Here is a 19,297-nt window from a genome sequence, read left to right on the forward strand (position 1 = left end):
TTCTTTTTCTGCAACATATATACTCAAGGTGTAACAATATATAATGTAGCAATAGGTATATTTTCTTGTAGTGGATTTTGGAAAATCGTTGTAAATATCATTAACATTTTGACATACTAATTTGTAGGCGCTTCAACTAGCAACACAAATTTTTCAGCACCTCTCAATGCTTCTTCAGTATAAGCGGAATCCTTAACTGAAAATCATGGGGTGAAATGGTATCATAAGATGATGTTAGTGGTCAAAAATGGGATGAATTGGTAATTGAAAGATTACCGACGGATAACAACTCTAATGTTGCAGAGGAAGAAGGTGGGGTTTGCAGAAAAGGACTGAGGCAACCGTATGGTGAAGTGAAGATTAAACCAAGTAATCATGTATTCAGGCACGTGAAGTGAAGACCATATCAAACTCAAACTGAAGTCAAACTCAAGATGAAGTGATTAAAACTCAAGTTATCAGAAGATCGGCGGAGATCAAACAACACAGAAGATCGACGAAGATCAGTTAAGTTTCCAAGAATAAAAAGATCTTGTGTAATTTAGGTAGTTTTCTAAACAAGTCAAATATCTAGCTAATCTCCTAGTGTTCATATTCTAGTTAATTAGGATAAATATTACAGAGAATAATATAATATCCTATATTAATTATTCATACTCTATAAATATTCTATAAATAGAGATCTCAATGCAATTGTCAATCATCTCATAATATTCTGATGATCAATATTATTATTCACCCTACGGGGTTGCTTGTGGACATAGGTCGAGTTGACCGAACCACGTTAAACATCGTCTCTATAAATGTTTTGGTACGTAGATTTGTTTCTTCTTAATTGTTTTATTTTATCATTGGTTTGATTTTACTATTTGTCTAATATCAATTAAATCCATCTTGAATTTGATCTACATATCAAAATTTAAGATGGTATCAGTGCAGTGATGCTCTCGATCCAATCACTTCTGCATTTTATTAATGTTCAAAAATAATTCCATTTGAATTGAACATCAATGTTTTTTGATCAAATATATGTAACAAAGTTCTTGTCAGCTGACTTTGTTATGTTTTTTTTTATCGTCCAAACCAAATTATTCCTGGTTTGTTTGAGTATGATCATCAACTTAATGAAAACTTCATTAATGTTATCACATGTGTTCTTGGAAGATTATTATCTTCAATATCAAAGATCACTGTTATCATTTATTATCTCACTATCAATTTCGAAAATATTTTAATTTTTGTATATCCTATTTTGGAAATTGATTTACTTTCCAAAGATCCCAAAGATTCATTATAATATATCCAATAGTATTTCTTTCCCGAATTTTTTTGCCCGGATATTGTGCGAAAATATTTTTCTTTTACTACAAGTATTTCCATATTCATGGTATACTTTTATGATTACTGCAAACCGTAACTAAAAATAATTCCATATTGATGGTATATTTATAGGATTATACTACACACCATAACGTATTTTTTATGGAATAAAAACATCTTTATAAATTTAAGGACAGAAATCTCTTGTTTTTGGGTTATCTTGATAATATTTTTTTTATTTTCGAAAAACAATTCAAAATATTTTTCATCTTTAAATTAACTAAAGTTGACCGAGGCAATCGTATGGTGAAGTGAAGACTAAATCAAGTAATCGTGTAGTCAGGCACGTGAAGTGAAGATTAAGTCAAGTGACTGTGCTATACTTGGCACGGGAAGTGAAGACCATATCAAACTCAAATCGAAGTCAAAGTCAAGATGAACTGATCAAGACTCAAGTTATTAGAAGATCGACGGAGATCAAACAACACAGAAGATCGACGAAGATTAGTAAAGTTTCCAAGGACAAAAAGATCTTGTGCAATTTAGATAGTTTTCTAGACAAGTCAAATATCTAGCTAATTTCCTAGTATTCATATTCTAGTTATGATATATATTACAGAGAATAATATAATATCCTATATTAATTATTCATACTCTATAAATAGAGAGTCTCAATGTAATTTTTAATCATCTCAGAATGTTCTGATGATCAACACTATTATTCACCCTACGGGGTTGCTTGCGGACGTAGGTCGAGTTGACCGAACCACGTTAAACATCATCTCCATAACTGTTTTGGTATGTATATTTGTTTCTTCTTGATTGTTTTATTTTATCGTTGATTTGATTCTATTATTTGTCTAATATCAACGATATCCATCTTGAATTTGATCTACATATCAAAATTTAAGAGGGTTACTTTGATCAGAAAAGCTGCAAAGCTAGCAGTTAGAAAATGTCAGAACAAAGCTTCAGCGGCTGTGGCTGATACCTCATCTGAAAATCATGGGGAAGAGGTTCAAGATTTATAATCAAAAGCTGTTAGTGTGCAAAAATAGACTGAAATTGGATTGGTGAATGGAAGTTTGAAGGGTAAAACAGTTATCATTCGTGGCCAAATCTAAAAAATCGATATTGTTGGTCGAAATATGGGAATCTTAATTGTGAGAGAGAATCTTTCAACTATTCAGTGTGTTATTAATGTCGAGGAGAATCTTATTAGTCGAAAAACGGTGAAGTTTGCAACTAGTTTGAGTAAAGAATCTCATGTAAACATCCAAGGGATTGTATCACTTCCTGATACACCAATCCACAGGATAACCCAGCAGGTATTGTCATTGTACTGATCTTAATACAATTGGGTAAGTGTCGTTTGATTTTGCGGAATTTGGGAGAATTGATCTTCAATTCTTCCTGCAGGTTGAACTACAAGTCAAATACATTCATGATATCACTATCGTGTTGAAACAAATTTATCACATCCATTATCATGTGGAAAAAGTGATTACACTTCCTCAATGTCAATGACAATTAACTATCATATAGCTCTTGCCTAGTAATTAATAGTTTGTTGTTTGATCTTTAACAAACAAGGTCATGTACCAAAAGTGCTTTCATTAGCTTGTGCCCTGATTTGTTCCTCAAGTGAAATGTAGTTGTTTGAGCATCCTTGCTTCTGCAGGTATCCAGGAAATATTTATCCTCTAAAGGATTTCTTGAAATGCATAATCCAAAACTGTTAGAAAGCTCGGGTGAAGCTGCCGCATCTCTCTTCAGATTTGATGATAAAGACCTCCCTACTTTCCTTACTCAATCACCACATTTTCGAAGGCATCTGAAAATTTGTGATGATTTTCAGCGTGTCTTTGAAATTGGCTCTGTTCTCAGGGACTCCTTCCCACCCGGACATTTGAATGAACTTGTTGGCCTGGATGTGGAAATGGAGATAAAAGAGAATCATTGTGAGTTAACACCTCTTTTGAGAATCAACTATACCGTTGGCGCCCCTTTATACATATTTAACGGTATTCATATGAAGGTGATGAATGTCGTGGGCGGTCTACTTGTTGCAATATTTGATAGTTTGAGAAAAATAAATAATAAGTTAATATAAGTTCGATTAAAAAAGTAAAAAAAAAAAAAAAAACTCAGCTAGATATGTTCCATCAGCCTAAGCCACCCTTCTCAAAGAAAATTCAACCCCGAGTTTGGCATAACGAGAAAAATATTATCGCTAGGAAAATGAAGAATAAACATGTGAACTTGAACTAGATATTCGTACCAGTTGGGAGATCAATGACATGCATATTGTTACTGATTTTCTTAAGAACGTGTAGAGGTACAATCAATAAGATTTACCTAACCATGGAGAACAACGATTACAAAATAAGTAAATAATGTGCTTTAAAAAAAAAACCTATTACCCGATATTAATGGCTCTATCATAGACACCCATGCAAAAACTCTTATAATTCGTTTTAAGGAAACTTGAAGTTTAACGTTGGATCAGAAACTCAATAAACAATGAATATTAATGGATTCGTTAAAGTACTTTTGATAAGTCAAAGAGTTATTTTTTTTAAAGCATCAAAAAATAATGTTGGATATACAATGCCTACACTAAACCTTTTTATATTAGTTTCGATAATTCTTAAATACGGTAGGAAAAGGAAATTGAAACTAGAACTAGAAAAGGATATCGATATAACCTAGGAAACCTATATATATATTAGAATTAAAAAAATAAATTAAGTTAACATAAATTTAATTAAAAAAGTAAAAAAAAAAGTCAACTAGATGTGTTCCATCATCCTCATACCTCCCTTCTCAAACAAAATCCAACCATGATTTTGGCATAAGAAGAAAAACATAATCGCTGGGAAAATAAAGAATAACAGATGAACTAGATATTCATACAAGTTGGGAGATCAACGACATGCACATTTTCACTGATCTTCTTAAGACCGTGTAGAGGGACAATCAACAAGATTTAGCTAACTACGGGGAACAACGGTTACAAAATAAGTAAATAATGTGCTTCAAAGAAAAAACAACCTATTACCCGATATTAATGGCTCTGTCATAGACACCCATGCAGAAACTCTTATAACTCGTTTAAAGGAAACTTCAAGTTTAACGTTGAATTAGAAAACCAATAATCAATGAAAATCAATGGATTCGTTAAAGTAATTTTGATAAATCGAAGAGTTATTTTTTAAAGCATCAAAAAATAATGTTGGATATACAATGCCTGCAATACTAAGCCTTTTTATATAGGTTTCGATAATTCTTAAATATGCTATGAAAAGGAAATTGAAACTAGAACTTGAAAAGGATATCCATATAACCTAAGAAACCTATATATATATATTAGAATGAAGAAAAAGAAAATTCAATTTAATATAAATTCAATTAAAAAAACAAACTCAGCTAGATGTGTTCCATCAGCCTCCTCAGACCTCCCTTCTCAAAGAAAATTTAACCTCGAATTTGGCATAAGGAGAAAAACATTATCGCTAGGAAAATAAAGAATAACACATGAACGTGAACTAGATATTTATACCAATTGGGAGATCAACAACATGCACATTGTCACTGATCTTCTTAAGAATGTGTATAGGTACAATCAACAAGATTTATCTAAATATGGAGAACAACGATTACAAAATAAGTAAATAATGTGCTTCAAAAAAAAAACAACCTATTACCCGATATTAATGGCTCCGTCATAGACACGCATGCAAAAACTCTTATAACTTGTTTTAAGGAAACTACCCGATATTAATGGCTTCGTCATAAACACCGATGCAAAAACTCTTATAACTTGTTTTAAGGAAACTTCAAGTTTAATGTTGGATCAGAAATTCTATAAACAATGAAAATCAACGGATTCGTTAAAGTAATTTTGATAACTCAAAGAGTTATTTTTTTTAAGCATCAAAACATAATGTTGGATGTACAATGCCTACAACACTAAGCCTTTTTATATAGGTTTCGATAATTCTTAAATACACTAGGAAAAGGAAATTGAAACTAAAACTAGAAAAGGATATCGATACAACCTAGGAAACCTATCTGGGAGGACATATGACTTGTATCTCTAACACTTTCTCTAGCACTTTAGTTGAAGACTTGATCCATCAAGGATCTTGGAATACTCCTTTTCTACAATCCATCTTTGATTGTGATACAGTATCATTCATAACCATCATACACATTAGGTGTATTATGAACATAGTCCAAGATGACAGTTAATTCTTAATGGAGAATTCATTACTACTTCTCTTTATAACTCTATAGAGAACATCAGTCAAACATGCCCCTCAACCTGGGACAAAATATAGGATCTACAAACATCTATGAGAGTTAAGACTTTCATTTATAAATGTATCCAAGATACGGTACCAAATGTTGCTAGGCTATCTCAACACACTAGTATTTACAACATCTGTTCCCTTTGTTCTCGGCATAATGAGACTCTTGAACATATTTTTCTCTCCTGCCCCTTTAAAAATGCAGGGATACCAAATGCACCCAACTTTTTCGTTCGGCAATCTGTATAGACAAAACTTAACACAATTGCAAGTATAATAGAACCTCCATATAAAAATATTTTATAAAGGAATAAACTCCATATAAGGAAAAAAATTGGTCCCGACTTCACATAAACTTTGTAAAAATTACCTCTATATAAGAATATTTTTATATGGTCCCAAGGATATTCTTATATAGAGGTTCTATTGTATACCAATGATGTGATAAAAAAATGTAAATCGAAAGTGCACGGTTATCGACTGGATAGTATGCAAGCACGGGTTGTTCCGCTGGAACTAAATAATTGTTTTCAATTTTCAATTTAAAATTAAATAATGCTTACGTGAAAAGTGAAATGGAATAAACAATAATAAACTAATAAAATAAATAACCAAACAAAAGTAAACTGGGTTTTAAGATTCCACCACTTAACTAAGTAAAATACACAAGCAACCTTTAACGAATATTCATATTATAACTCAAGACTATCGAGACCAAACTGATACCTCTCAAAAAATATTGCGGTTAAAACAAATATGACGTATCAAAATAGTATAACCTCCTTGGCTTATAAAATATCATTAGCCGAAGATAGTTCAAGACAGTTTGAGTACGAAGTTTAAGATGAAGAGAAATTATTAAATCAATTAAAAACCAAAAGAATATTTATTTAAAGAGTACTATAATTTCTTACATAGTATATTTGGCTTCATCTCCAACCCCGGTGGAGAGATTTAGCTATCCATTATTACAAAGATAAAAACTAACAAGACTAAAAGAAAAAGATAATTAATTCATAATCTATTATTGCTCTCGTCTCTTGGACGTCTCCCATTTTCCATATGCTTCCACCACTTAAAAAAAAACACTTTCCTTTTCCATCTCCATCACCACATCATCATCCAATAAGTATGCGCCAGGTGTCATGAATAATATAAAATCCTCTAATAGAAATGCGCCACCCGTCAAATAATATGTCATCATCAAACCACGTGAATCTTTATTTTCTTTATTTGAAAAATATTTTATTCTTTACTAATTCCATTCTTTATAGACAAAATATCTCCAAATATGATGTCGACATAATTATCCATATTTGTGAATTAATTGGCTCCACACCTTCTACACACGCCTTGATACATTTACCACACGCTTTGACATGTTTTCCACACTCCCATATCCAAATAAATGGACCAATGAGATAATCCTACATGTTCTTCCTTTCGGGTTTAGACCATTCTATTATTAATCACTTCGTTTTCTCCATTTTACCAGTAGAATTCCGCATTATATTCCATCGAGCTTTATTTTTTAAAAACTGAAAACTAAACAAAAACCATTAAATATGTACAAAATAAAGAACTAAATAAATGTAAATTTGGGTAGTAAAATATGTAAGAATCAAGCAATTATCAACCAACTTAATGATCATTGACAATATATATATATATATCTATATAGCAGTATGTATATAGACACAAGGTATGTGAACCTGATTGTTAAGCAGAGTACTTGGACGATCTCAAAAATTAATATCCAAGATCAATCTAGTCGTATCCAAATAATTCAATCGGTATTATGCAAAGTGATTAAACTTGTTATCTATCTTTAAAGATACGAATTCTACTAGAAACTAGTCTCGTAATCGATTACAATTAAGCGGACATATATATTTAGATTGAATATGTACAAATCTGTGTAAATCAAATTATAAAGATAAACAATATAATGCGGAAAAGGAAAAACACAAGACACCAGAAATTTTGTTAACGAGAAAACCACAATAGCATAAAACCCCGGAACCTCGTCCAGATTGAACACCACATTGTATAAGTCCGTTACTGACACTATCCTACTATCAAACTTCGGACCGGAATGTACTTGATACCAAATCCACTCTTCAAGCGATTCAGTTATAGTCACGCTCCTTACGTCTCTTGAACCACGCAAGGTGAAAACGCGGGTGTACACCAACTACACCCAACTTTTTCGTTCGACAATCTGTATGGACTAAACTAAAATATAATTACGAGAGTAACAACCTAATGAAACTAAATCAAGGAAAGATATCAAAGAGCTTTATCTCTTTCTCAACACAATCGGTAATCAAACAGATATGAGTCAGTGAACCTGATTGGTGTGAGAAAAACTCAAACGACACCAAATACCAAAATTCGAGTGTCAATCAAGTTATATCCAACAAACAAGGTCAAATTTATCAATTGTGATTAATTAACGCACAATATGTGATATTTCAATTATATAAAGAAAATATAATACGAAAAAGAAATAACACAAACACTAGAAATTTTATTAACGAGGAAACCGCAAATTCAGAAAAACCCCGGGTCCTAGTCCAAACTTGAACACCACATTGTATTAAGCCTCTACAGATTCTAGCCTACTACAAGTTAACTTCAGACAGGAATGTAGTTGATCACTAACCAGGTATCACACCGATTAATTAAGGTACAGTCGTGTTCCTTACGCCTCTTGAATCTCACAAGACTCTGCACACTTGATTCCCCTATCTAGCGTCCTTTATAGCCTAGGAGTTGCTACAACCCAAAGTCGAAGACTTATAAACAAATATGTCTCCCACAGATAATTCTGTTCTATTTTTGGTTTCCGTCTTTAGATAAAGATCAAGGTGAACAGGAAACACAACTAATAATCTGGTCTTATGTCTCCCAAAGAGAAGCCTAGAATATTTAGTCACCTCACAATAACCTAAATGATTAACAGAAGAAGTTATTGCGGAATCACAAGAGTCTGAGACGAAGAACTGTTGTGATTACTTTTTATATCTTACATACCGGAGATAAATCTCGAGATAATCTTAGAAAAGATGAAACTCAATACGATAGAATAGTAAGATCAGGATACGCAACTACAGAGAAAATAATTGGACATGGCTTCACGAATCCCAAGTGAAGTCTTTAAGTCGTTAAATCTAGTAATGGTTTTCAGAAGAACTGGAAACTGATGTTAAGAGAGAATCGACTCTAGTTGAAAACTTGGACACACGGAAGTGTCGGGATTAGGTTTCTTAGCTGCTAGATTTTCTCCTTATATAGTCTTTCAAATCAGGGTTGCTTACAATCAAAGCTAAGATAGATTATTAACAAAGCGATCAATCTCCATCGTTAGATGGTTTAGCTTGATATACACAAATGAAATATACTTATATTCAAATATGGATGAACCGTACCTAAACGTGTATAATGAGTTGGCTCAATAAGAGTTAACCAAAGTTAGCCATATGAACACTTTTAGCTTAGCTATTTTTATCAAACACTTATATACTCAATCTGATAATCAACCAATCTGATAGATGATCAAATGTATATGAATGTTCCTTTAATAGAGTTGTTCAAATGCTCAATATCTCATGGAAATATATGTGAAGCATTTGAAAACATATTCGTCTTGGTTTGTATGTGTACAAAGTATGTATACAAGAACCAATTCATGAACGTAATGCCACAGTTTGCAAACTGAGTTCGCATACCTTAAAGGAATTAAAAATTCAGGCAAACAGAGTTCGCAAATGAACTTGAATTCATGAGTATAGAAAATTTAGTTTGCATACGGAGTATGTGAACAAGTTGTAACTGCCGATGTTAGAACCTAACCACTGAGTTCGAAAACTGAGTTCCCGAACCACTGTTCTGGACCTTACCTAGTAATGTCGTTCACAAACACAATTCGTAAACTACGGTTCCAGACCCATACAGATAAACTCGTTCGCAAACAAAGTTTGCAAGCAAGAGTTCTGGACCCAACTAGTATTTTACAGTTCACGTACAGGGTACGCATACTGTGTTGTATCCAGACTTTGGTAGTAGTTCTAAAATTCTCGATAATCAATTTGAAACATCCTTAGAAGAACGACAATGGAAATCTTACATACTACTAGATTCAAGTAATTTTCAAATGATTATTTGATCAATACGAAACATCCCGAGTTAACATCAAATGATTGTCTCAGACAGATCATGTAAGATGATGAAGGTAATTTTCACATGATCATCTTGACTTAAGTTTTAGTTTCCAACAAATGAATTGTTCATAACTAAAGTTGTCAAGTAGATGATGAAGCATTCTAACCTTTAAACTCATATTTCGAGAATGATATTAACGAGATAAACTCGACTCGAAATTTCAATGTGTATAACATAAAGTCTATATATCCATACGACTTAGTCTCATTAGTAGACATAATTGAATATACTTCTGAGTGATAGACAAGTTTTAGTCTCCACGTACCTTTTGTCGTCGAAGTTCCTCCTAAGTCTTCAGTAGATCTTCTTATACAAATGGTGAACGTCGTGAATCTAATGCTCAACTACACACTTCTATCCTAATCCGAGACATAGTTACAAGTAGACTAGAAATCAAGATATAGTTTTGATCAACTAAATTTAACAACAAGCTTGAGATAGCAACGCTTGCGAGTTCGACCGAGCAATAATCTAACACAAGGTTCTACGCACTTGATTCCTTAGATGACGTCCTTTACAGCCTAAGAGTTGCTTCAGCAGAAGTGAAGACTTTTGATACCAAAAAGCCTAACTCATACAGTATTAACCTGTGACAAAAGACTTTCGATACCGATCGACCGGAGGGCCTGAAGGGAGGGAGTCCCTTTCATGATCTTTTTTTTTTTTGTAAAATGAAGCGTAGCGAAAATGTGAGATTTGATAAAAAGATTGGAAATGGTTACTATTAAAAAACTGAAAATGCTCATACCTGATTTTTTTTTCCCCTTTAGACATTTTTGTAATTAAACCTTTGAGGAAGGGCAGATAAGTATTAGACATTTTCGTAAATAGATCGAAGAGGAAGGGAAAATAGATATTAGATATTTTCATAAAAAAACGAAAATGCCCCTCCCTTTTAGTCCAATTACTGTAACTCTTTATGTATCCTATTTTTTCAGGGGTATTATTGGCAAGCAAACTAGAATATAACATATCTAAAAACCCGTGTCTCGTTGGAAAGATTTTAAAGAGATCTACACAATGAGTACAAACAACAATATCAAATTTATAGTTTTTACGAAAAATTCGGAGGTGTTTATCCCTTTAAGCACAATTAAAACGATGTATAGGCCCCAAAAATAAAATTCCAACAAAAAAGAATGTATAACGCGTTATGCAATCAGCAGTGTTTCATTTTTGTTGTCGGCACTCCCCACCGTGTAAGCGGTGTTCTGGTTTCCTTACCATAATTTTCTATAATATTCTGGAGGACTAATGATAAGTCATGAGTAGCAGGTATGACATAAAATAAAGCTGGCTGCCAGGCTATGCACATATTGCGTAAGAGTATGATTTTTCTTGCCTCGAAATAAGCCTGTACACGACCTGAACTTCCAGAAGAATTTAACCAGAAAGTTAGGGAACACAACTGTCTGAGTCTATATATGCAAGTATGCGACCATAAAAGGTTCCAATAAACTGAGTTAAAACGAGTTAGTTCTGACTCATTTGATTTGACTCACAAATCCAGTGAGTCAGGCGAGTCATCGAATCAGACATATATCTGACTCTAACTCGAGTCATTTTCAGATCTTGATTCAGCCAACAGAAGCGAAAAAAGTCTTTCTTCTATGGACTAATAACTTCAGAAACAATACATGTCTTGGCGATGCTTTTATCCTTGCTGGGGGGGACAGGAGCAATGGGATTTGATAAGCAAGAAGGCGAAGAATGCCAACCAATCATTTCAAAGAAAAAGGATTTGAAGATGCTCATCTTTTGAAGTGCGCAACCGTTAGCTGGGCAATGATACAGCATTCTTTTGGAACATTAAATGTATTTGCGCAACAGTATTGTGAAAATGTATCTGAGGAAGCAAGAAGTTATTTTAAAGAAGCTGCACAAAATCTTGGTGAAGCGACAAAGTGTCTAGGAAAAGAAAGAAAGTACTCCAGCGGATTTTCTTAAAACACTCGACATTTTAAACTTTAAAGGATGCGGGGCATATATCTAATGAGGATGCATTGGAAGTTTAATTTAAAGTGGCCCTGGCGGGCAGAAGTTGTCTGCGGGAGTTAACCAGTTACCAAACAGCAAGAACAGTTATGATCAAGTCAAACGAATGCAGCTACAGTTTTAGTTACCTGCCATTACAAACACAAACAACTGTCAACGAGTACAGGCATTCACCCAGAGTACCAAGCCGGAATGAGTACAGGTTTGCACCTCAGCATCCCTCTTGTTGTGAAACAGCTGCAACAACCGCTGATCTTTTGCTGGGTTTACCCATGTCAAGAGAAGAAGAGATCCTACAGTTTGATCTGGTGGTAAATATCCTGCATACATGGCAAGTGCAATAATAATCTGGAACAAAAAATAAAAGCGCCCACCGTGGGGCTCGAACCCACGACCACAAGGTTAAGAGCCTTGCGCTCTACCAACTGAGCTAGACGGGCATGTTGCCTTAACATTTTTTTAATACAAACTCCGCGATTTCAGAACTAGATAGGAGTGAGAGGCACTTCATTGACAGTCGAAAGCTGCACAACGAAGAAAGTCAAAAGCTTCAACTGTTTGATACAGTTTGCAAATAGCTAGCAACAATTCACACAATACGAAATGCCAAAAGTTTTACTGCTAAAGATGAATCACAAAACAGATATTAGATGCTCATGACTGAAAGAGTAATTATAAATTAAGGAGCTGAAGACAGGCAACAAGGTCAAGCGTCTCACTGAGTTAGTTAGGAAGATATGATTTTATTTTTATTTTTTTGCTGCAGAAATCTGTAGAAAGACTAGACAATATTGACTACACAATCAATTACAGCATTCTGGTAATGACAAAGTTCTATTATGCAGATACTAATAACTAGAATGTGTTGTTATCTACTTTCACTTTCCAACATTTCTATGCCATGCATACGTACTCCATTCAATCAAAACATTTTGCTATTATGCCATGCTAGTCACTTAAACCACGCTTAACAGAAACTTGGTTCCTCATGTCTCAAACCACTTTCATATATGAACATGGGGAGATATTACGATGAATACAGCAAAACCAAAAGATCAATAAAGCAGTATAATAACTTAAGTTAACCAATGAAACGCAACACAAGAACAGTACATATACCTTTTGTCCCAACCCATTTTGTAACGATCATCAATAGATTGCTCTCTGTACCCCAAGTTTGGGTAACAAGATCTCCATTTTAAACAAACGTCTCCCCACAATTAAGGAAACTGAAACGCGTCAACAAGTCCATTCATTTAAAGATAAAAAAGGGAGACAACATATACTTTCTAAGTACAAGGTTATTCAAAAATAGAAAGAACACTCAAACATTAACAAACAAGCAAAAATTGTCTTCCACTATCATCAATGCACACTCATTCGGCTAGTGCTGCAATCATTCAAACAACAAAAAATCTCGTGCTGCAATCATTCGAACAACAAAAATTGCCCTCACGCAGGATTGAACTGCGGACCTTCAGTTTACAAGACTGACGCTCTACCACTGAGCTATAAGGGCAATGCGGGGGGCATTCCGAGAATTGAACTCGGGACCTCTCGCACCCTAAGCGAGAATCATACCACTAGACCAAATGCCCTGTTGTTGTCCACAAAGCAGAAACATTGGTTTTATACATTTTACCTAAGTTGGAAAAGTATGGTCCCTATATCTAAATAACAGAAGTAATAACTGTTTTTTGAATTGGCAAAAGAATATGAAAGAGAGTCACTATGTTCTTCGAATTGAGCATTACGGATGCATGATCGATCTCTGTAGTTGAGCAGGGGAATTAGGCATGTAGGTAAATTATAAGTGTGCCGACAAAACCAAATGCAGTTTTATGAGCTATGTTGCATAGATTTTGTAAGTTAAATTGGTAGACATGGTTTCATATATACTACGTATTGTTAAGTTTCAACAACATCACAACTCAAGAGCCTATGTCATAAAGATCTGGCGAGGATTTTTTTCTCGTTAGGGGTATAGAGAGGAAGGTCATAAAGGTATATCAGATTAATAATAAGGATAACTCAAGATTAAAGAGTTTGGCAGCCCAAAAACACAGACAACCACATTCAGAAATACAACAAGTAGAATATAATTTCAAATGCAGATGTCATTAGGTTACACGAGCTCAAAATAAAGGAAGCGACTCCATAGATTAAATTAGTAGTTCTGCTTAGAATTCCATCCAAACTGAAGCAAAGAGTCAGGCGTGGTTGTCATGTATCAGTTTTACACACTCAGATGCTCAATCCTCCACCCAGAAAAACAAAAAAAAAATAACGCAGGAAACTTTTTAGCAGAAACAAACAAAAAAAGATCACAGGAATGAACTATCTTTCTGGTGAATAAAAGAAAAACCATCTTTCACGATAGTCCCATTGTGAAGGGATTAGTTAACCACAAAAAAACTTATCAACTACAAACATCAAGCTAATTACATTCCACTACCTAGATTTTAGTTTAACTTCCTGAGCGTTCGCTTGACTCTATCTTTACCATTTATTAGGTAAGAACATCCACACCCCATTGGACCCTACTCTTCGCAGACAATATCTCAGCTCCTGCTGAAATCTTAGGAACTAACAAACACTCTACAAAGTGTTGCGGGATTGAACTGCGGACCTTCAGTTTACAAGACTGATGCTCTACCACTGAGCCATAAGGGCAATGCGAGGCATTTCGAGAATTAAACTCGGGATTCCTCGCACCCTAAGATCATACCACTAGACCAAATGCCCTGTTATTGCCCATAAGATAGAAACACTGGTTTTATACATTTCACCTAAGTATGAAGTCTGAACAAGAAAAACACAGAAGAGGAAAGAAGGTTACTTGATCAATGGCAGAAGGTTGCTTCCCATGGTGAAACGTAGATACGAGAATGGCCAAGCTATGGGCTCTATATCTACAAAACAGAAATAATGATTGTTATTTGAATTGGAAAAAGAAAATAAAACAGATTCAACATTGTTCTTCGAATTGAGCATTATGGGTGCATGATCGATCTCTGTATTCGAGCAGGGAAATTAGAGATTTAGGTAAATTGCAAGTGTCCCGACAAAACCAAATCCGGTTATATGGATTGGGCTACCTTGCATGCATTTTGTAAGTTAAATAGGTAGACATGGCTTGATAAATAGTACATATTGTTAAGTTTCAACAACATCACAAGAACCCCAACTCAAGAGCCTATGTCATAAAGACCTGGCAAGGATTTTTTTTCTCGTTAGGGGTATTAGAAAGGAAGTTTACAAAGGTATTAGATTAATAATAAGGATAACTCATAATGAATTTAGCAGCCCACAATCACAGAGACAACCACATTGAAAAATACAACAAGTAGAATAGAAGTTCAAATGCAGATGTCATTAGGTTGCCACAGGAGCTTAAAATAAAGGAAGCAACTCCAGAGATTAAATTAGTAATTCTTCTTAGAATTCCCTCTAAGCTTGATGAGTTTGTTAGGTAATTAGGTTTAACCATGAGCGGAAGAGCCAGGCCATGTAATGTGGTTGTCATGTATGAGCTTCACAGACTCAGATGCAGAGATGCTCAATCCTTCACCCAAGACAAAAAAACAAAATAATATGCAGGAAACCTTTTAGCAGAAATAAACAGCCAGGCAACAAGATCACGGGAATGTAACAAAACAAGAAGACAAAATGAATGAATAAATAAAAATTAACCACAAATAAGGTTGTTTTTTACGATCTATCTTTCTGGTGAAGAAAAGAAACAACTATCTTTCACAATAATCCCATTGTGAAGGGATCAGCTGTATCACCCCAAGAAAAGAAACTTATTAACTACAAACATCAAGCTAATTACATTACACTATCTAGATTTTAGTTTAACTTCCAAAGTGTTCACTTGACTCTCATTTGTTAAGTAAGAACCCCTACAGCTCAATACTCTACATTTTGCAGCCAAAATCTCAGCTCCTGCTGAAATTTAAGGAACTAACAAACACTCTACAAAGAATCCTTAAAGATTCTTTAAATCTGGGGAAACAAAAGTAAACACACAACTAAGAAAGGTTCCGAGAATATATGTTATCGAGAAGTTCATCAGTCAACACAGGTAAACCTTTAGCTAGATAAAGAAGAGAGTACTAACAAGAATGATTTCTCACTCACGATTCCTAGCATTAGAGTTCTTGGAGCACACTATTAATTCGAAGGGCGACAACTCCATTGGTGTATGTTGCACCAAGGAAGAGCTCAATGTTTCTCTAAATGAATAATGACAGAAACAAATCCATCAAATTGATGGCAGAATTAGGATTTCATTTTGATACTTCCACATATAATTGCAGCTAAACTTGGTCATGAAGTACACATTTGATGTTAAAAGTATAAGAAGAACCAAAAAGATTACCTGATCAATTTGACAAGTAATGGTGATGGCCGTTAAACCAAGAATTGCATATGCAAAGCAATTGCCTCACATGTCCATCGCCGTGTTTACAGACATCTCGCTCAGAATAGATACAAGATAGCAATCCTGTCAAAAGGTAGCATAGATACATCAGCTGAGCAAATTGAACTCGCCAAACAAAGAAACAAAACCCTAATTTCGTAATAGAGAAAAAACACAAACAAAATTTTACTGGTCCCGTAAGGTACCTTCATGAGCATGGGTGATGGATCTTGGAACGATACTTCCAACCCAAATTGTCATAAGCTCAGAGAGAGCGAGAGAAATGGAGGGGGAGGCATTTGGAGCGATTATTTATTTATTGGACTTTGCGCTGTGTTTGTTTTTGTTAAATAAAGCAGTCAAAGTCTCTGTTGACTTATGTGGACTCTCCGACTCGGGGTCTTTCTGTTGACTAGTAGCATTGGATTTACATGCATGCTTCTAGCCGGAATCTTATTAAAAATGGGAGCACGTGGGTTGGTTCCGATCAATATGGAATTATTACCCCATGCTCATTTCATTTTTTCTCCCCGATTGATATTGTTTTATCGGGAAAAATATCGTTTGGTCCTTTTTTAGATGGTCCCATGTCTGTTTAGTCTTTTGGGAAAACGCCTTTACTGTTTGGTCCATAATAATTTAAAAATATAAAACAGACAAAATTACCCTTCCGTGTTAATTTTTACTTATTTTCTTGTAGCAGTTCATTCGTCAAAATGAACATCTGTTAATTTCTACTTATTTTTTCAGAAAACATATAAACCATAGTTCATTCCAGAAATGAACTCCATATAAAAAACTAATAAAACCAGAGTTCATTCCAGAAATGAACTCCATATAAAAACTTAAAAAAACAGAGTTCATTCCAGAAATGAACTCCATATAAAAGTCTAAAAAACAAAGTTCATTCCAGAAATGAACTCCATATAAAAACCTGAAAAAACAGAGTTCATTTCAGAATTGAACTCCATATAAAGAATCTTCGTCGCAAATCGTTGCAAAAAATATTGTTCATCATCTTTATCATCTCTGCAAATCGTCTTCATCATCTGTGCAAAATTAAAACCCTAGAAATCACACAAATCTTCATCTTTTATGGAGCAGCACAAGAAGAAAAAAAAAGAGAGAGAAAGAGAGAGAGAAACTAGATCTGAAAATATGGAGGTGAGAGAAAGTAAATCTGAAAATGATTTCCTCTCCCTTGATAATTGAGTATACATCCCTAGGGTGACGTCATGGACGATGTAATGGTCCCAAAAGGGTATTTCTGCCACTACAAGATGACAATTACATCATCCATGACATGACCCTAGGACCAAACCATAATTTTTAGGACCAAACTATAATATATTTTATCAAAAATGACCAAACAGACAATTGACTGAGTCAACTGGACTAGACTCATCCTATTATATTATTTCTAGGACTATTAATTATTTCCTACTTTCTTGATAATGTTGATTAGTCCTGTAATAGAATAAGAACATTTTGTTATTTTATCATTTCTCTCTGAACTTTCTCATGATATCAGTTAGGGCTGATTTTTCTTCAATAAAATATTTTTAATTTTTTCTTTATCAATTCTTCAGTACATCTTTATATTTATCATCTACAAGTTTTTCTGGAAATATTAATTAGCAATTCTTAGCATCTTCGTCAATTTTTGTTCAAGATTGCTATGCGATGTTCTAGATCTGGATTTTTTTATCTTTTCTTGAAATATTTTCTTGACTACAAAGCATGATTAATCAACATCAACAACAAACTTTTCAAAATTGTTGGTCTTCAATCAACAACAATATCACAAGTAATTCTGTTGTTGATTCTGTTCATACATATTTCACTCAACATACCACTAATATCTCTAATTTTGTTTCCAACAAATTACATTCAACTAATTATCTATTATGGGGAGATTGGTTTGAATCCATTCCGATCTTTACTGATCTTTATGGTTATGTTGATGGTGAACATGTTGCACCCATAGGAAGTTGTTCTTGATGGCGTTTTTGTTAGAGCATGGCTCGATCGAACTCACAAGTGTTGTTATCTTAAGCTTGTTGTCAAATTTAGTTGGTAAAAACTATATCTTGATTTTTAGTCTACATTTAGTCAAGTCTCGGATTAGGATAAAAGTGTGTAGTTGAATACCAGACATCACTGCATTCTACCGTTTGAAGGTGAAGATCAACCGAAGCTTTGAGAGAACTTCATCAACAAAATGTAAGTGAAGACTGAACCGCCTATTTATCAAGTTTTCACCTTTTTATCTATGAGATATTGTTGCATGTCGACTAAATTAGACATTACATGCGTAACAAAAATTTCGAGTCAAGTATATCTTGTTAATCGTTCTCAAAATATGCTAAGCTTAATAACATTTGTTCATACTTGATGAATTTGGTTAAAAACAATTTATTGTTTATGACCTGAATTATGATTCAAGATTTAATCATTTGAAATTAGCTTGGAACAGTGATTTGTGTCATTGATGTTATTTGGGAATGTTTCAAATTGATTATTAGAGAGATGTAGAACTATTGCAAATGTGGATATAGAAAAATATGCATACCATTTCACATACTTGGAGAACTGTTATAAGTCCGGAGCCGCAGTACATGTACCTACTACACGTACCGGCGTAGCTATAGTTCGACAACGAATTTTTGGTACACATACCCGGTATCCATACCATAAAAAGTCTATTGAATCGTGAACCAAGAAGGTATGTATACCTAGTATGCAAACCGGAAAATATTTGTTGGTTTCTAAACCGAAAAGGTATGCATACCCAGTACGAAAACCGAAAAACATATGTGGATTCCTGAACCCGTTTTTTCTTAAGGGCATATATACCTTGTACACGTACTATGAAAAAAAATCACGAACAGGTATAAAGTACACGTACTTATCCTGTCGAATATTTTTAAATGCATCAGAATTATTTCTATGAGATAATCAGCATTTGATCAACAACTCTCTAAAAACACATCTATACATGTTTGATCACATTTGCGAC

The 19,297-nt window shown here is 34.0% G+C and overlaps 1 protein-coding gene, 1 long non-coding RNA gene and 3 other non-coding genes across 5 annotated transcripts; 1 reads left to right on the top strand and 4 right to left on the bottom strand.

Moving 5' to 3' along the window:
* Window positions 1-2,468: 2,468 nt before the first annotated feature.
* Window positions 2,469-11,804, top strand: LOC113297698 (aspartate--tRNA ligase 1, cytoplasmic-like). Its single transcript, XM_026546292.1, has 3 exons — window positions 2,469-2,648; window positions 3,002-3,358; window positions 11,688-11,804. Exons 1-3 carry the CDS (start codon window positions 2,469-2,471, stop codon window positions 11,802-11,804), a joined length of 654 nt encoding a protein of 217 aa, XP_026402077.1.
* Window positions 11,805-12,219: 415 nt separating this feature from the next.
* On the bottom strand, window positions 12,220-12,292 carry TRNAK-CUU. Its single transcript has one exon. It is a non-coding gene; the product is annotated as a tRNA-Lys (tRNA).
* Window positions 12,293-13,299: 1,007 nt separating this feature from the next.
* TRNAT-UGU lies at window positions 13,300-13,371 on the bottom strand. Its single transcript has one exon. It is a non-coding gene; the product is annotated as a tRNA-Thr (tRNA).
* A 7-nt stretch (window positions 13,372-13,378) lies between these two features.
* On the bottom strand, window positions 13,379-13,450 carry TRNAP-AGG. The gene has a single exon. It is a non-coding gene; the product is annotated as a tRNA-Pro (tRNA).
* Window positions 13,451-14,198: 748 nt separating this feature from the next.
* LOC113328293 lies at window positions 14,199-16,573 on the bottom strand. Its single transcript, XR_003349350.1, has 4 exons — window positions 16,485-16,573; window positions 16,237-16,362; window positions 14,692-14,764; window positions 14,199-14,596 (listed from the first exon to the last, which is right to left on the bottom strand). It is a non-coding gene; the product is annotated as an uncharacterized LOC113328293 (long non-coding RNA).
* Between the last annotated feature and the right edge of the window lie 2,724 nt (window positions 16,574-19,297).

Source organism: Papaver somniferum, chromosome 1 (assembly GCF_003573695.1).
Source record: "Papaver somniferum cultivar HN1 chromosome 1, ASM357369v1, whole genome shotgun sequence".
Classification (NCBI taxonomy): Eukaryota; Viridiplantae; Streptophyta; class Magnoliopsida; order Ranunculales; family Papaveraceae; genus Papaver; species Papaver somniferum.